The 19,749-nt window shown below is 39.7% G+C and overlaps 1 protein-coding gene across 1 annotated transcript in view; it reads left to right on the top strand.

Annotated features, from left to right (window-relative positions):
* syt12 (synaptotagmin XII) overlaps positions 1-19,009 on the top strand; it is a 39,977-nt gene extending 20,968 nt beyond the window's left edge. The window contains exons 5-8 of the mRNA XM_020925995.2: positions 12,401-12,616; positions 14,113-14,233; positions 14,731-14,864; positions 18,619-19,009. Coding sequence (XP_020781654.2) covers positions 12,401-12,616; positions 14,113-14,233; positions 14,731-14,864; positions 18,619-18,792 — 645 coding nt within the window. The 3' untranslated portion in view covers positions 18,793-19,009. The remainder of the gene's footprint in view (positions 1-12,400; positions 12,617-14,112; positions 14,234-14,730; positions 14,865-18,618) is intronic.
* Positions 19,010-19,749: the final 740 nt, after the last annotated feature.

The raw sequence follows: 19,749 nt of genomic DNA, 5'->3' as shown, positions 1-19,749 counted from the left end.
TATCTGTTACATAAGGGTGAGTTTTTGTACAGTTGTAGGGAGTATTATCTGTTACATAAGAGTGAGTTGTACAGTTGTAGGGAGTATTATCTCTTCCATAAGGGTGAGTTGTTGTACAGTTGTAGGGAGTATTATCTGTTACATAAGGGTGAGTTGTTGTACAGTTGTAGGGAGTATTATCTCTTCCATAAGGTGAGTTTTGTACAGTTTAGGGAGTATTATCTGTTACATAAGAGTGAGTTGTACAGTTGTAGGGAGTATTATCTGTTACATAAGAGTGAGTTGTACAGTTGTAGGGAGTATTATCTGTTACATAAGAGTGAGTTGTACAGTTGTAGGGAGTATTATCTCTTCCATAAGGGTGAGTTGTTGTACAGTTGTAGGGAGTATTATCTGTTCAAATCAGGTACAGGCCCTTTAAACAAAATGCTGGACTAATAATGACCTACACATAGACGTATAGAAACACGTAAAGCTCTCAGGCTACAATGAATTACCAGCTAGATCATGTTGACGGAGAGCTCTGGCACAGACTGGAGCAGAGCAGTGAAGGCCCGTCACTCAGGGGTCATTCTGATCTGGCCTCGTGTGTGTTTAAGTCTGGAGTTTGGCCCCGGACAGTGATGGGTGCAGGGGTCACGGAGCTGACAGACTGCCCTGAGTGTGTACCACAGCTGTGCACTCTCATTTCCCCGACCGTCCCCTGGGAGCAGCGTATGCCCCTGTACTACAGCTGGGATGAGACGGAGCGGGCTTTTAATGCACACACTAGAATGTTGAACTAGAATGGCTCATTTCACTAAAACATACTTAACATCATTTTATTTAAATATCCTATATTACACAAAATTGACTCTTGTGAGCTTTAAGTCATGTTAGAATGCTTTTACCTCCTCAAAATCATACTGGAGTTGTGTTTTGTTTCATTCACACTTTTGAGTAACCTTTTATTATTACTGTATTTTTCCGACTATATGGTGCACTTAAAATCCTTTAATTTTTTACAAAAATCAACAGTGTGTCTTCTAATCTGGTGCGCCTTATGTATTAATTCTTTTTTTTTTTTTTTTTTTTTACACTCTGTTTATTGTGTTTTTGACATCCCATACACAGTGTCAGTCCATAAAATAAGACATCAGACATGTTAAAACATTTAAGCAGCCTTTCAAACAAGGTATACCAAAAATATACATGGCATTATATTTGTCAATAACATCTTAGGACCCTTATAGATGATTAATATTGTATGTTGGATGATACAAATGAAATAAAAGCAACTGAACATTCACACAGACAGAAAGTAATAATATTTCACCAAAATGTATAAGTTGAAAAGGGGGATAGTACAAATCCCATCATATAGCTCGGACTTAAATAGTAGTTTAAATACCTTCTTTAAATAAGCTAATAAAAGGTGACCATATCCTGTTTAATTTATCTTCCTGACCCTGCAAAGAGTATCTAATTTTCTCCAGATCCAAACGCATCATAACATCTCTGAACCAGTTCACATGTGAGGGAGGCTCTGCCTGTTTCCACTTCAGTAAAATTAATCTTCGTGCAAGCAGACAGGTAAACTGTAACATCTGATGCTCAGGTTTTTTTAACAATGTTTGAGTCTATTATCCCAAGTACTGCTGTAAGAGGATTTAAATCAATAGATTTGTGTAGAGCTTTTGACAATATTAGAATAATATTTGACCAGAAATTTAACAGTTCAGAGTATCCCCAAAACATGTGTGACAAAGAGGCTGGGGCCTGTTTACAGCGTATACACAAAGAGTCTACATCAGGGTACACCTTGTTTAATTTGAGTTTAGACCAATGAAGTCTGTGTATAATCTTAAATTGTATTAGACCCTGTCTCGCACAAACTGAGGCCGTGTGTGTGCAGGCCAGGGCCTGTTCCCATTGCTCCTCCGAGATAGCAGTACCAAGTTCTTCCTCCCAGGCTTGCCTTAAGTATTGCAAAGTATTATGACCATTAAATTGAGATAGTTTATTATATAGGATTGATATGCCCCCTCTATTATCAGGGTTACTTATGTATTAATTCTGATTGTGTTTACTGACCTCGAAACAATTTGATGTGGTACACAGCGCTCAAAAATATGTCAAAATATTTTAGAAGACTTATAAGCTACGAAGCTGCACCTCTTGATAAATTGTCAGAGCATTATGGCTACTGTAGTCAGGAGCCTCGTGGAGTCTGACAGAGTCCGACAGAAGCTGAACTGCATCAGAGCACAAGGAGAGAGCAGTTTTATTTCTTTTTCAGTGCTTTATAGTTTATGCAAATGAACCATGTGGTTTTAAGTTTCGTTTCTGTAAAATGTAAACAAATGTGCGCAAAGCTGTATTAAACACATTATTACTCAATGTATATTTGAGTCGTCCTTGTAGGAAATAAAAAAAAAAGATCCACCCACATTCACATTCATAATACACATTCACCAAGACAGGGAGACAACGCTGTGGGTGACATCTCTCTCACTTAGTCCACTTCTTTATATAGTGTTTTCTTAGTAACAACGTCCCTGATTGTACCACCCTGTGAGGAGCTTCTTAGCTGATTCTTGGATTTAGACTTAGACAAACTTTATTGATCCACAAGGGAAATTATTTGGACAAAATAGCACACATCACACATCAAGACAGAGAAAACATATAAATGGTAATAATAAATTCTAAATAAGTAGCAAAAAAGAGCAAGAGACACGTGTCAAATAAAGCACAATGATATAAATGTAAATGTAAGAGTAAAAATAAAATAGAAAAATAAATAAATAATAAAATATAAAATCTCAGATTTGCTTTTTTTTTTTCCTATTTGGAACGCAGCAGCTATCATTAAGTGATGGCTTGTGGAAAAAAGTTTAAAAGAAAATGACAAAAGTGCAGGAAGTAGTGGCGAGTTCTGAAACTGAACCCCTCCACCTGTTAATACATCATGTACACTGTTGGGCAAGTTACTGTTAAACTGTAATGTGTTATTTATGACTTGTTACTGTCATTTCAAAGCAATTTGTTACTTTACAATATTACTGTATTTAAAATATAAGGTATTACATTACTATTGCATTACTTTTAAGTTACTCTCACCAAAATAACTGTGAAGATGCTGAACTTTTGGCCATATATGGACTGAACCAGGACTGAACCAGGACTAAACCAGGACTAAAACAGAACTGAACCAGGACTGAATCAGGAAGGACTAAACCAGTACTAAACCAGAACTGACCCAGGTCTAAACCAGGTCTAAACCAGGACTAAATCAGGGCCCTGTGGAGCGCAGAGTTCTTGCCCAGGTCCTTTCACTCGTGGTCACCCGATGGTTTACACGGGCACGTCTCCGGCATTTCACTCCTGCTGATATCGCAGTGATTTTAGCAAATTTGTATGAAGAAAAACCCACCACTTCAATCCAGGTTAAAAAAGAGTTGTAACGTGCATTACTGACATTTGTACCAAATAAAATATACCTATTTTTTTCTCTGTAATGTCACATTACTGCGTTATAGCAAAAAGCAATGCATTACAGTAATTTGTTACTTTTATAACACGTTACTCCCAACACTGCTTATGTATATACAGAATTCCAAAAAATACTCGGAAAATTTACGCACAAGGAAAGCATTTTAACATTAATTTCACAAAATAAGTGTGAATTTTGTCGAATAACTCTTGTAACATAAACATTATACATTTTCTGTAGGGCTGAAAATTGGCTAATCCTGACTAGTCGACTATAAAAATTAATCAGTTGTATTTGATCGTTGTAATGTTTTTCTGCAATGTACAGATTCTAAAACACACACGGGTGAAGTGTCTTGCCTGTGGACTCACCCGCTGTCGCCCTGGACAGTAATTACAATTCAAATCAAGGCTGTGGTATTAGTATGGATGTCGTGCTAACAAACCCTCGCTGAACGTGTAAGTGCCTCCTAAAGATCTTTGATGAGTGAGTTTAGACCTCCACGCCGGCTCATTATGGTGGCTCTCACAGGGACGGACAGGCTCGCTCCGGTCTTTTGCACCTGCCACCAGCCTTCTGCTCCCTCTGAACGCTGCCAAGAAATTCAATAAGATCAGCTTCACCAGTGCTTCCTATGTCTCGTGTGGAAACAAGAGCGACTTCTGACAGTGAACGATCCTGTATTACTTGAAAATGATTCTATATTGAATTTATCTAGATCAGAAAAGAGAGTAATGGGCTCTTTAAGGACTATGTGAGTATTGGAAGGAATGTGAAGGGTTTGTGCAGTTCAAGGTTGGTTGTAGACAGTGTTGGGGAGTAACAGATTACATGTACTGGCATTACGTAATCAGAGTACTAATTATGAGTAACTGTATTCAGTTACAGTTACTGTCTCAGTGAGTGGTAATTGGATTACAGTTACTTAGTTAAAATAAATGGATTACATGGCAGTATTTTCCTGTTTTACATTTTGGGCTATTTTGGGCTCCCATTTTTTTTTTTTTATAATTCCACTCATTGCCGGGAACCCAAACAGAACACACACAATAAGAGCTGTGTAAACGTCTTGTTAACGTTGGTGGTGTCAGTCACACAATGGACGAGTTCGAGGAGCCAGTAGAACAGAGCCAGCAGTGCACGAGTAAAAACATATTTGTGTCTTAGAAATTCAGACGTCACTTTGTATTTAAAGAAGAGAGGGGTGGGCGTGTAGTGGGCGTGGTACGCGGGGGTACACCGTCCACCCACTTCTCCCGATGTGTGATATTTAAAAAATAACAAATATAAAATCACCTACAAGTTAAATGTCAAAACGGACCTAATGGCAACAGTTAAAACAACCTGGATAGGTTCATGATATCTGCAGTACTGTCCTATAGAGACCTGCCACACGAGGGGATGCGCACACAAACACACACAAACACACAAACACACACCTTCATCATCGTCATCAACCTGAGAACGCACAGACCATGTCTCCTTCAGTACTGCACAGACACCGACATCCTTCTGTGCGCCGTGTGTGGACCGCACTTCCTCCTGTGTGCCTCTAAACCAGAACTAAAACCAGGACTAAACCAGTCCAGGACTAAACTAGGAACTAAAACCAGGACAAAACATGTTAAGATATCCTAGTCTTTGCTTCTCTACAGCAAACAATTGTCTGTTCATGGAGACGGGCTCAACAACGGTCACACGGGTCAATTGAAAGGAGCTAGAGCAACGGGAGTGCCTCAAAATCTCCGAAAAATTATTATCTATTTATAATTCTATGCATTTATATAGTCAAATATTAATAGTTTTCGAGATAATCACTAATTATAACAGTTCCTTTCTCTTTCAGTGTAGCCGTTAAAATTCTAATTGGAACAAAAATAATTTGGATTTCTTGTTTTTCTGGTGACACACAACACACTGATCTACAGTCACACAACTAACACACACACAACTCATGAAAAATGACATTTTGGTTCCACACTAGTAAACACAGACATTCTCATGTGTGACCAACATCACACAAATGTTCATGGGCCTGTACACATACACACATTACATTGTGGATATAATGATCATGTAATATGGACTGAACTCCTCATTAACTGCTTCTGTGGTGAAGAACTGACCCCACTGATGCCTCATGGAGACCAGGTTGATCTCTCTGATTGCACTTGTTTTCCCAGTAGTGTCCCATCCGAGTACTGACCAGGCCCGACACTGAGAGCTTCTGAGATGTGATGAGATCAGGCTTTGACCACGAAGATCTGAATTAGTTAATCCTTAGTCCTGGTTTAGGCTTGGGTTAGTCCTGGTTTGGTTTTATTTAGCCCACACAGATTCTTATCTCGTTCTTATATAAAGCCTTGTCCTTGTTTTAGTCTGAATTTGTCCTGTTGTATTTTAATCACAATTTATGTCCACAAACCATGAATGTGCTTTAGTGGTAATCGTAAAAAATAACAACATATAAAATAAAGGCATTCATTAAAGAAGCTCTTCCAAAGTGTGTGTGTGTGTGTGTGTGTGTGTGTGTGTGTGTGTGTGTGTGTGTGTGTGTGTGTGTGTGTGTGTGTGTGCGTATGTGTTGTTTTGTAATAATCCTCCAGTCTTCAGTGGCTCTTAACTGTTTGAGCAGTGGACCTGAGGAAATGCTGACATCAGCTTTTGCTTCACCGGAGTCTCTCTTTCTCTCCTTTCTCCTGCTCTCCCACTCTCTCGCTCTCCCTCCCTTTCTTTCTTGCTCTCTCCTTCTCTCTCCCTCTTCTATGCCCCTCCTCTCCCTCTCTTTCTCCTTCTCTCACCTCCTTTCTCCCTTTCTCTGTCTATATCACTCACCGTCTCTCTCTCTCTCTCTGTCTCTCCCCCCTCCATCTTTTTCTCTCTCTCCTCCCTCTCTCCATCTCTTTCTCTCTCTCTCTCCATCTCTTTCTTTCTTTCCCTCTCCCCATCTCTTTCTCTCTCTCTCTCTCTCCATCTCTTTCTTTCTCTCCCTCTCTCCATATCTGTTTCTTTCATTCTCTGTCTCCCCTTTTACATGTTTGTCTGTTTCTCTTTCCCCAGCTCTGCTCTTACTCTCTTTCACCATCCCCCTCTCTCTCTCTCTCTCTCTCTCCCCTCTCCTCCTCTCCGTGTGTGGTGCGGTCTTTCCCGGTTTATTGCTTTTTGGTTTTACCCACAATGCATCTGTGAGTGTTCCCTGGTTCCTGCGTCGTGTCTCATTAGTGAGCTCTGCTTTGGACTGAGCTGTGTCTCTTAATGCTGCTCTTCTCTCCTCGGCCGTTTAAGCATTTCACTCATTATTCCTGTGTTTATTTCTGGTCAGGACAGTGTCTGTTAATCAAAAACATAATACATGAGACATCTACTAGTGTGTGTATGTATGTGTGTGGTAAAAACTACACTGTGTGTGAGTGAGCTCTTCTTTTGTAAACAGAGTGAGTGACCTTGAGTGAACACTTTAGATTTGTGCATGTCACATAATGCACTCCTTGGACCACATTTCATCATTCTGCAAAAACAACTTTTCAGAGATTGTAACCATGTTATAGTTGTTACTCCTTCTCATTTACCTGCTCAGAGTTGTATCTGAAGTGATTCGTGCATGTTCGAGTCATTTTGAATTACTTATTTACAAAAGTCCATCATTTTAATCAATCTTTGTTTTCTCCACCAGTACACGCCCACTGTGACATACGCACTTTGTTTTCTAGTTTTATTTTCTTAATAAGTGATACAAGTAGGATTCAGCAGCGTTGCATAGTCATTTTGGTACAAATGTAACAAAGAAAAAAAAAAAAACTTGTGTGATCTGCAGTTATCCACAGGAGACATCTACTCTTTGTTGTGATGACGCCAGCTCCCATTGGGCACCACAGTTTTCAGTGGACTTGTTTCTTTTATTAAGCTGTTTTAGATTCATATTGTGATTTAAAATGTGCACATTATAATGTAATGATCCATGGGTGTCATTAGAAGTATAGCGCTGACACAAGCACAATATGTCTGCTTTAATGGTACACTGTGTAACTTTCTGGAGGGGGCACATCACCTGTATCCAGGCTGGCACCACCTAGTGCCTCCGCTCAATTTCATCTGCCACCCTCCTACGTGACAACAAACTAAAGCTGCTACAACGATGACGCGGCAGCTACACCTATGACTAGGGCTGGGTATCATTGAGAAGTTGCCGATACGATACATACCTCGATAAAGTGCACTTTCGATTCGATATGACATATTTCAGATCGATTTGATACGACTCAATAAAAAATAAAGGCTAAATCATGGCTGTGATACTAAAAGTCTTTGTTAAACCACTTCTTGTCCAAATTTCATATGAAACACAAACATTTTAATCCTCAAAACAGTAAAAATGTCAAATGTGTTGTATAAATGAGTTTCCTTCCTCTGAACAAACAACAAAACTGTAGCACTGTAACAAAATAATTTAGTAAAACACACCTAAAAATACTCTTGGTGATATATCGATACAGCAGCCCATGATATCAATACTGTATCATTACATTAAACGATACGATATATCGATATTCCGATTTTTTTGCACACCCCTACCTATAACGTGTTTGATGTAGCAGAAAGTGCTTCACACCCGAAGCACTTCACACCCGCCCCCGTCGCCCCTGTCCCCCGCCCTCCGAAGCGGAGGAGCGCGCGGAGGAAGGGCGGCTCACTCAGACCCTACGTCACGTTTGGAGGGTGGAGCGTGTGCTATGAGCAATAGTCGGCCTTTCATAGGTCCTGGTCAGTAAGATTTCATAACTATTTGAAATGGATGTTCCAAAAGCCAAATTGTGCTTGTTTATGTGCAGAAGATACAAAGTGAAAAGAGTTATTTTGCATGAGATGGGCCCTTTAAAGCATGTACTAACAGGTATTGATAGTACTCTTGGTGTATTAGCTGTTCTATAATGTATTAAGAGTAGATTGAACTCTATTATTAGCCCCCGCTCATGCTTGTTGCCTGGAAACCTCAGTGTAAAGGCATTTTTACTCGGCTCGGTGTCCACTCCGGCCACTCTCTTTCTCTCTCTCTGTCTCTGCTGGAGCTAAAGACCTCAGAAGGCCAAACTGCCCACGGATATGTCCACTTACTATCTATGAGCACAGCCAGAGTCACCACCTACAGTCCAGGGGTGTCCAGGCGATCAAATCCTGCTCTTGGACCACTTGTTTCTTGGCCCTCTGAACTCCTTGTTAATGGACCCAAATCATCCTAAGTAGTACTTTTACTGCACGTTTAGAGAAGACCTATTGTGCTTGTTAGAAAACGGCAGGACCCAGTGGGAGGAGACGTCTCCATAACCGTGTTCACAACAAAGAGTCGGTCTCTCCTGTGGATAGCTGCAGCAGTGGATCCTTTTGTCATTTGTACCAAAAATAAAACTGAAGAGCGAAGTAAGCGCAGAGCAGTGGGCGTCTACCGGTGGTGATGAAAACGGGTTGATCCGCAATATGGAGTCTTGAAAATAAGTGATTAAAGATGACTCAAACACGCACGAATCACTCCATTTGTATTTGTTAATGAAATGAAGGGCAAAGAAATTACCGTATTTTTTGGACTACACGTTTTTTTCATGGTTTGGGTGTTTCCTGCAACTTATACTATACGGTAACACTTATATATTAAAATGTTCTAGTCTTGTATCTGCTGCTCCTGTTCCTCCTGTACCACTGTCACTTGGCTCTACTGAACATGTCTCCTGTCTGTATCATCTCTATATCCTCTACCTCTTACCTCTATATCATCTCTATATCCTTACTCTGTTCATTTACTCTTTTCTAGATTACACCTGTACATTTGTTTTGTTTCTTCCAGCATTTTTTGAGCCCTAAGTGTGGGGGCTTTGGTTGAGTTGACATGGAATGGCCGAGCTTTATTACCTGTTTTTTATTGACCAGGTTTTGTATCCACCCTGTGTCTGTGTGTGTGTGTGTCTGTCCACCAGCGATAATTCCACCATTTATGGACTGATTGTCACCAAATTTGGTATGTGGTTAAGCCCCCTTACCCGATGCCGCAAAAAGAGTTTGGTGACGATCCGAGGTCATTTGAGGTCACACGGGTCAATTGAAAGGTCACTGCATTATAAAGGATAGGCAGTTTCTGCCATTTCTGAACCATCTGCTAAATACTAAAATATTCACCCAATCATCATACAAGTTGGCACACACATAACCAGGGTACACTGGATGTTACAGGTTGAAACCGGTCAAGGTCACTTGAAGGTCAAGGTAACCAAGGTCAAATATGTGTTTTTGGTCATAACTCTGTGAAGGATGGAGCTAGAGCAACAGGAGTGTCTCAAAATCTCAGGAAAATGATTATCTATTTATAATTCTATGCAATTGTATAGTCAAATATGAATAGTTTTTCCAGATAATAATTAATTATAACAGTTCCTTTCTCTTTCAGTTTAGCCGTTAAAATTCTAATTGGAACAAAAATAATTTGCATTTCATGTTTTTCTGGTGAAACACAACACACTGATCTACAGTCACACAACTAACATACACACAACTCATGAAAAATGACATTTTGGTTACACACTAGTAAACACAGATATTCTCATGTGTGACCAACATCACACAAATGTTCATGGGCCTGTACACATACACACATTGCATTGTGGATATAATGATTATGTCATATGGGCTGGACTCCTCATAAACTGTTTCTGTGGTGATGAACTGACCCACTGATGCCTCATGGAGACCAGGTTGATCTCTCTGATTGGGCTTGTTATTTTATTGTTACACATGTTACGATGTGTTTGAATTGAAGCTGAACAAAAGTTTTGCTATGTTTTTTCAAAGACTAATAAATATTTAAATCCTTGTACCTGATGCAGTTCTAAATGTCATTACTGAAGAATAGAACCTGTTTTGACTCTAACAGGTGTATAGAATTAACATTTACTTGCTTAATTCAAGTCAGTCAGTTTCCATGCTTTTACCAAATTCCTCTTAAAGTAAAGGTTATTACATATTTCAGATTTGAGGAACTGATTGATTCGTTGACACAGCTTCACAACATGATTCTATGAATGAAAACTAAAGTTCACTTTACTTGCTGTGCCTAGTTAGATGAAAGAGGAATTTACTGAACACTACACTCAAGCTCAGCTTTAGATTCCCACTCCACTTTAGTCAGATATTTCAAGGCAATCAGTTTCCTAGATTTTTTCAAGTAAGGTCTACTTATAAGATTTTTCAGTGTATTGTGTGTTATTCAGATATTTGTCTATCTTTCCAATCCTTTATATGTACTTTAAACCTTCTATATGTTCTACCAACGTCACTCTGCTTATTTTTACACTGTGAGTAACTCTGCAGCTCTCACAGATTTTCAACCAAACTCTGACTCATAGTTGGAGGAAAAAATGTGTGAAAACTGTGTAACAAAAACAATGTCAACAAGATTTATTTTTGGAATAGCTCACTGGAGTTTAGACCTGGTTTAGACCTGGTTTAGACCTGGTTTAGAGCTAGTTTAGACCTGGTTTAGAGCTAGTTTTAGACCTAGTATAGACCGAGTAGAGACCTAGTTTAGACCAGGCCTGGTTTTAGACCTACTACACCTGGTTTAGACCTGGTTTAGACCTAGTTAAGACCTAATTGAAACCTGGCTTAGACCTAGTATAAATCTGGAATAGATCTAGTTTAGACCTGGTTTAGTCCTAGTTTAGATCTAGTTCAGTATCAGTTCACAATAGCTCACAGGAGTGTAGAAATGCTTTATCCTGGTTTAGACTGAGTAGACACCTAGTTTAGAGCTAATTTAGGCCTGGTTTAGACCTAGTTTAAACCTAGTTTTAGACCTGGTATAGACATAGTAAGATCCTGGTTTAGACCTAGTACAGACCGAGTATAGACCGAGTAGAGACCTAGACAAGACCAGGTCTGGTTTAGACCTAGTACATCTGGTTTAGACCTGGTATAGATGTAGAAGAGACCTGGTTTAGACCTGATTTAGACCTTGTACACCTAGTTTAGGCCTAGTTTAGACCTAGTTTTAGATCTTGTATAGATGTAGTAAAATCCTGGTTTAGACCTAGTACAGACCTAGTATAGACCGAGTAGAGACCTAGACAAGACCAGGCCTGGTTTAGACCTAGTGCATGTGGGTTAGACCTGGTTTAGACCTAGTTTAGACTTAGTTTAGACCTGGTTTAGACTTGGTTTAGACCTAGTTTTAGACCTGGTATAGATGTGGAAGAGACCTGGTTTAGACCTTGTTTAGACCCTCTCCAGGCAGGCGTTGCAGATTTGCAACAGCTAAATTCCAATTACCTACTTACTCCAAATCCACCTTTTATGAGCTTTTTTTACTCAGGAGCCTTTTTTCCCATCCATGCTGATCAACGTGGACGATGCAGACTGTGCAAGAATGGCTACACACAAACGGCCTGCCAGAAGTGCGAAGTACTTTTGTTGTTTACAAATGATAAATATTGTTTCTTGGAGCACCACACGAAAAAGTGATGTTGTTCTGCCACTGTAAAGCTGTTACACTGTGCTTTATGTTTTCATTGTTATGAAAAGTGGTATACACATAAAGTTAGCGTTCATATCATTTTCAGTCCTCAGCGTTAATTTACCACACCGGACCAATGCTGCAAATCTGCAACATCCCAGAACGCAGAATTTTAGACCTAGTATAGACCTATTTTAGACCTGGTTTAGTCTTAGTTTAGATCTAGTTTAGTATCAGTTCACAATAAGGAATGTTTTTCAAGTGATGTTCGAGCAGTAAAGAAAATAGCCTGAAGTAGACTTGGTTCAGTCTTTGTCTAGTCCTGGTTTAGTTCTGTTGTCGTCCAAGATTATTTCCGTAGTCCCACTTTAGTCCCAGTGAAGTGGTCTGAGCGCTCCCGTAATTCCCAGGGTCTTGTTCTTGTGTTGTAGGTTCAGACGAATGCGTTCACAGTGATTTTCGATGAGCGTTTCTCGGTGCCTCTGGAGCTGTCCACGCTGGAGGAGTTCAGTCTGCGGTTTGCAGCGTTTGGGATCGATGCAGATGAGAGGAACATCAGTGCTGGAGTGGCCGAGCTCAAACTGTCCGACCTGGACCTTACCATACGCCCATTCAACGCATGGCTCTACCTGCAGGATGTCAACAAGGTGCGTCCTGCTTTACACCTGGTTTGGATCTGGTTTAGACCTGGTGTAATCCTACTTTAGACCTGCTTTAGACCTGGTTTAGTCCTGGTTTAGTCCTGGTTTAGTCCTGGTTTAGTCCTGGTTTAGTTCTAGGTTAGACCTGGTTTAGTCCTGGCCTAGTACTAGTTTAGTCCTGATTTAGGCCTTGTTGAATCCTGGTTTAGTACCAGTTTAGACCTGGTTTAGTCCTGGCCTAGTACTAGTTTAGTCCTGGTTTAGACTTTGTTTAATCCTGGTTTAGAACCAGTTTAGACCTGGTTTAGTCCTGGTTTAGTCCTGTTTTTGGTATAATTCCTAGTTAAGACCAAGTTTAGATTTGGGACAGGACATAATCAAAATAAGACCCAGCTTAGTCGTACTCTAGAACTGGTTTGGTTCTAGTTTAGAACTGGTTTATCATAACCTGGTTATCATCTGGGTTTAGTCCTGGTTTAGATCTGGTCTAGTCCTTGTTTTTGTCCTGGCTTAGTCTTGGTTCACAATTTTGTTCTGCACGGTCCCTTTATTGTGGTTTTTGTGGCCATCTGGTGGTGGATTTGGGTAAGTACAAGTCAGTCTTGCAAAGTAAACCATAACAATTCTAGAACACAAAAAAATTGTACTCTAGGTAACCATCTCTTTGGACCTGGCCACACTACAAGCATCAATGTTTAGGGCAAGGGTGGATAATTATTTTTCTATCATGGGGCCACATGAGAAACAGAAAATATTGTGGAGGCCAAAATGCTTAACTCAGTTTTGCATAATATTAATTGTATTTCTTTATTAAATAAAAATTAAAATAAGTAAAACAGTAAATATATTTGTTTTGATGAGCTGGTCATGACTAAGCAATGAATTAAAAAAACACCTCTGAAATAAAACCAATGCAGCTTTAGTCCATGCTTGAGGTAAAATAAAAAAAATACGCTTATTTTGTATTTACAAATGATCTTAAACAGGCTGGTCAGAGTCATACAAAGGGCTGTATGTGGCCCTGGTCTGGTTTAGGGCCTGTCCACACTGCATGTGTATTTCATCCTACGTGAGAGTAAAATCTGCAACAGGTTGGATCCTAGTTTCTGAAATGTACAAATACAGGACGTGCTGCTCCATGCGTGCGTCCAGCACGTGCACTTTGACCTTCCTCATTCACTTTTTAAGCATTCAAAAAGTACACGTTTAAAAGTTACATGCTTGCATAGGGCGAAATACACGTACAGTATGGCCAGGCCTTTAATCATGTCCTCCACCTCTCTCCCTCTTCTCCCTCTCCCCCCTCTCTGTCCCCCCTCTCCTCCCTGTCCCCCTTCTCTCCTCCCTCTTTCCCTTCTCCCCTTCTCCTACCTCTCTTCCCTCTCCTCCCTGCCCCCCCTCTCTCCCCTCTCCCCTCTCCTCCCTGCACCCCCTCTCTCCTCCCTCTCCTCCCTCTCCCCATCTCTCTTTTGCCTCCTCTCTCCTCTTCTCCCTCTCCTCAGGCTGTAGATGCAGTGGGGGAGATTCTGCTCTCTCTGAGTTACCTCCCGACAGCAGAGCGCCTCACTGTGGTCGTCGCCAAGTGCAAAAACCTCGTCTGGACCAACAGCAAAAACACAGCAGGTATGTGCTTCAGCTCTGGCTACGAACTCTCATGTTAACGTTAGATTTAAAGCTGCATTATGTCGCTTTTCTGGTTGAGGATCTGCCAAAGGCTTGTCTCCATAAGGATGTTACTGCATTGCCTGGAATGTTCCACAGTATGGCATTAAACAATCTCAGGTTACAGGTCAGACTGAGAGAGTTGGGCCTATTCTCTGACAGGATATATGTTTGTGATGTTTTTAATGTAATTCAAACTTTTGTAAATTAGATGAATTCTCTTTGGAGACAAACAGTTGCAGACTCACCACCAGAGAAGTTACATTAAATGTTTGCAACCTATTCCTTGATGACTTTATAAGTGCTTTTTACAACTTTGAGAGACCAGACAGACTATAAAAAGAAAATCAAAACTATGAAAAGAAAAAAAATCTGTCCAAGGTTGGTTGTTGGCCTGATTTAGTCTTTTGTTCAAATTCTAAGGTTAGATTGAATTCATTTGTATTTGTCCTTTTCAGATCCGTTTGTCAAAGTGTATCTGCTTCAGGACGGCAGGAAAATCAGCAAAAAGAAAACGTCAACGAAGAGAGACGACACTAACCCCATTTTTAACGAAGCCATGATCTTCTCTGTGCCCTCCCTTGTCCTGCAGGTGGCGCACTACTGCCAAACACACACATACACATGTTGGGTCACACCAGGATTAGCCTAAACAACCATTTTTCATCTACTATGTCACCCTAAAACTAGACGCAATATAAGAGGACATAGATATATACAGATATACAATGAAATATTTTTGAAAACACATAACAAGGCAAACGTGGTGTTACATTTCTCTCATTACATTTCCACTCCTGTGCTGCTCTGGTGTTTGGAACAGCAGCAGATTTCAGATTTACAAACTGCCTGAGGGGAGGACAGGCTATGGACAACTTTAAACATGAAGCATTCATATATTTAATCATGTTCAATTTTATATTTTTGTAGCACTGCACAGTAGGGTATCATCATCACCATCAAAGCATGGTAAAAAAAAAAAAAGTTTCAAATAACCTCGATTAGAATGCATTAGGTTTTAGCATTCAAAATATGATTTAGGAAGAAAAAGGAGATGTTTTACAGGTTGCTCAAGCTGCATGAAGTTTCTGCATGAAGTTCTGAAGCTGATGATTTGGTTTTCCTTAAGAAGCTGTCACAATATGAACATTTTGTTGTGAAGAAATCTGAACCTTAACAGCTTTGGGCCGACATCTTTGGTACTTTAGTGAAGCATTTTTCCACTCCAGTGTGACAGAAGAATAGAAGAAGCTGGAAAAGGAAGATTGAGAGGTTCTCTCAAAGCGACCTGACGCCCTTAATCAAGCAGATTATGAAGGGAAAAAGATCAGATGCGTTTCTTCGAAGCTCTTGATCTGCCAAAAACATTTTGAACACTTCCCCTGCAGCAGACTGGGCTGATGACGCAGACTTTAAAAAGCTGCTAAAACACTGTGCACTCCAGGAAAGTTGTCAATGATGTTGCTGAAAGGAGGTGAAGCTTATTCAAGATTTTAACTGTAGGCGAACAAAGAATGAAGAACAGAAAGAGGATCTACTTTAAGTGCCAAAGACGCCAACAGAGACACAGTGTCACTTTTTATGAACTTTAAGGACTTTCTGAGCAACTTTTAGTAATTTTTATGCAAGTTTCAGTTTATGTTTCCAGAGGAAAATGACAAATTATTCAAATACACATTTATTTGGTTTACTATGTTATAGTATAGGAAAAGTATAGGCAATTTTCAAGTGTCATCAGCAGCCTCTAAATATTCATTAATTTGCATAAAATTTAGACCCAATGATTTTGTCCAGATATGAAACCAAATGCAGGGCTCTAATCTAGAGAAGCTAAAAAAGAATGTTTTGGACCACCCTAATGTTCTCTCTGTGTCTGAGTGGGTTAAAGAGGGCCTATTATAAAAATGTTTCCTTAACATTAACTTATTCAAAGATCCAGCCTATTTCTGTTGCTTCATGCATGTTTGAGTAATCCTGTGTTGTATGTATAGTATAGTAAAGTATTTTATTGTATTGTATAGCATAGTGTAGTATAATATAGTATAGTATAGTATCGTATAGTATAATATAGTAGAGTATAATATAGTAGAGTATAATATAGTATAGTAGAGAATAATATAGTATAGTATTGGGTGTTTAATTAAAAGTAGTTTTGTACAGTGACTAAATACAGTCCCTGACAAAAGTCTTGTCGCTTATCCATTTTGTAGAAACAAAAGCTTATAACCTGACTTTAAATTAATCGATTGGTTTTAGAAATGTCTCATATGAAAGCTAAAACCCTCCCAAATTATGCTCAATATACTAAAATTAATTTGCTTCACTGAAGAAAGATTGATCATTTAATGAACACAGAAAGGTCAGATTTTGGCAAGACAAAAGTTTTGTCACCTACAGAAAATTGAACAAATAATTTACTTCAAATACAAAAATATGTTGCATAACGTCAGTGAATTAAGTACTGGTGCTGTGAGATCCATATTTAATATCTTGTATGACTCCATGAGCTTGAAGGACACATCCATGCGGTTCAACAATGATTCATACAATTTGTTGATGAAGTCATCAGGAATAGCAAAGAAAGCATCTTACATTCCTCCCAGAGTTCATCAAGATTCTTTGGTTTTGCCTTCCATGCTTCCTCTTTCATTCTACCCCAGACATGCTCAATGATGTTCATGTCTGATCTTCTTCACCTTGAGAAACTTTGATGTAGAGATAGAAGTATGCGATGGAGCACCATCCTGCTGCAAAATTTGACCCCTTTTATAGTTGGGAATGTAAGAGGAGCTAATACTTCTTGATATTTTAGGTTATTGATATTGCCTTCCACCCTGCAAATGTCTCGCACAGCCCCATACTGGATGGAACCCCAGACCATGATTTTTCCTCCACCAAACTTAACTGTTTTCTGGGTGAATCTTGGATCCATGTGGCTCCAGTAGGTCTCCTGCAATATTTGTGGCAGCTGTGATGTAATTCAACCGAGGATTCATCTGAGAAATCCACCTTCTGCCACTTTTCCAGTGTCCATCCTTTTAACAGGCTGTGGGCCTTGGCAAATGCCACACGTTTTTTTAATTGCCTTTTGTTTAGTGCTGGTTTCTGTGCACTGATTCGACCATGGAGGCCATTTCGAGACAGAATTCTACAAACTGTTGTGGTTGACACAGGGACTTGAGGTGACCAGGCCTGGTGGAGTCTGCTGCAGTGGAAAAGGGGCCTTGGATTTTCAAATCAACAAATGGTCCTCCTGAGCAGTTGTCTTGCGGGGTCTGCCGGACCTGGGCTTGTCAAAAACATCTCCAGTCATTTCAGATCTTTTTCTTATTCTTTGTACTTGACGCTGAGACACATTGAAGGTGTCACCACCTCAGCAGTGGATCTGGTCTTCAGCCTCTTGATAATTAACGCTTTGGTCTCAGGGTGGATCTTAGGCATGTTGTCAGAGGTCAAGTTGCAGTTGATGTGAAGGTCTGGTGTGCTGGGGTTCTTTTTATACACACCCACTAATTGATTGATCAGTAACTGATCACAGGTGAGGCTGTAATCTAGGATTGGGTGCATCATATGACAAGGCCACAAGACTTTTGTCTTGCCAAAATCTGACCTTTCTGTGTTCATTAAATGATCAATCTTTCTTCAGTGAAGCAAATTTATTTTAGTATAATTTGGGAGGGTTTTAGCTTCATATGAGACATTTCTAAAACCAATCGATTAATTTAAAGTCAGGTTATAAGCTTTTGTTTCTACAAAATGGATAAGCGACATGACTTTTGTCAGGGACTGTAAAGAACTGTTGAAGTTTGAATGCTTAAAGAGGCATATTCCACTGTGTTTTTAAACTCCATAAACTTTCACCAGAATCATTTGGATCATTTCAACTCTGGAACTGTTGATCTCTATTGAACTAAAGGTAAAATACTGACTTGAAAACTGTCGCTTCATGATATCACAAGGTGGATCAGATGATTTGAGCTTTGGAGATGCAGACAGACTAATTATAAAGAGTTACTCAAACATGTGTGAATGAAAATAAACACAACTCCAGGTTTTTGGTGAGGTCGCAACATTCAAACATGGCTTAAAGTTAAAGTTAAAGAGTCAGTTTTACATAATATAGGACCTTTAATTGATTAAAATGGTCACACTCAATAATTTGACTTAAATTTAATAGTTTCAATAGCAATTTAATGGGATATTTTATGACACCCAAAACACCATAAATTTGATAAAAGAGAATTTGCCTCTTAACTTGTATTGTGTATAATTCAGCAGGAGGTTGAGCTAAAGTGCTTATTTCTGCTGTCATAGAACTCTACATAATTCTCTATCACCTGTTTCAGGAGCTGTCGCTACGGGTGACTGTTGCCGAGGCGACGGATGATGGGCGGGGTGAGAACCTGGGTCACGTGATCATCGGTCCCGAGGCGGGAGGCATCGGCATCACCCACTGGAACCAGATGTTAGCCACGCTGAGAAAACCTGTGTCCATGTGGCACCCACTGCGTCGGATCTAGACACATGTGACCTGGTGTGGTTTGAGATAAATGTGATTATAAATTATTGGTATAACACTTTATCAACTACATCTTTATTAGCCTTTATGGAGCTCACAAGTGACCGCCCACCTGTAGTTTCCTAGGTACTTTTCTTATTCATTTTTCCCATAGACTTTTCACCAAAAAAAGCTTGCTCAGGGCTCATCACCAATGGTACAGTGTAAAGTGTCCATTGATCCGGAGGTTGGTTGCACATTCTAAATAAATAGTAAAAAGAGCAAGAGAAAACACAACTCCATTCCAGCTTCCACAGATGTATGCTGTTGTTTCGTCCTTGAGCAAGACACTTAACCCACCTTGTGTCTGCGTATACTGGTGTATGAGTGTGTGTGTGAAGGGGTGAGTGGTTCTTTAATGTAAAGCGCTCTGAGCCTTGAATGTGGAAAAGAACTGTATAAAAATGAGACCTTTTACTGTCTAAATGGTCTCATTTTTAAATCTTGCTTTTAAAATGTGCTTTTTGAGGTAGCTGGTGAGCCTCCGTGATGTCTTTGTACTCTCAATATTTGAATTTTTAAAAAAGTCTATGGGAAAATTAAACATAATTTACTTCCAGATCTAAAGGTGTTTAGAAAGTGGGCGGGGCTGTGGAGCTGTATAAAGCATGGACAAAGACTTAAAGGGCACATATTATGTGCAAAACTGACTTACATTTGTTACATTATTGTCCCCTCATCAAAAAATACCTGGTGTTGTTCATTCATGCTTGTTTCATTAACTCACTCGCCTAAAGTCATGTCTGAGCACATACATGCTCTGTTCGCATATTGCCCACATTGTTGCATCATAGATAAAACTCCAAACTCCAAACACTTTTTAATGTAAACCATCTCTTGTGTTCAGATGCATAGCACTCACATCAGTATTTACTGTTTAGTTCTTGATTTGTTTTTCTGTTTATTTTCCCATTCTTCA

This window comes from Boleophthalmus pectinirostris, unplaced genomic scaffold (genome assembly GCF_026225935.1).
Source record: "Boleophthalmus pectinirostris isolate CB_2022bp ecotype Guang Dong unplaced genomic scaffold, ASM2622593v1 HiC_scaffold_2, whole genome shotgun sequence".
Lineage (NCBI taxonomy): Eukaryota > Metazoa > Chordata > Actinopteri > Gobiiformes > Gobiidae > Boleophthalmus > Boleophthalmus pectinirostris.
This window is presented reverse-complemented; position numbering and strand designations above follow the sequence as displayed.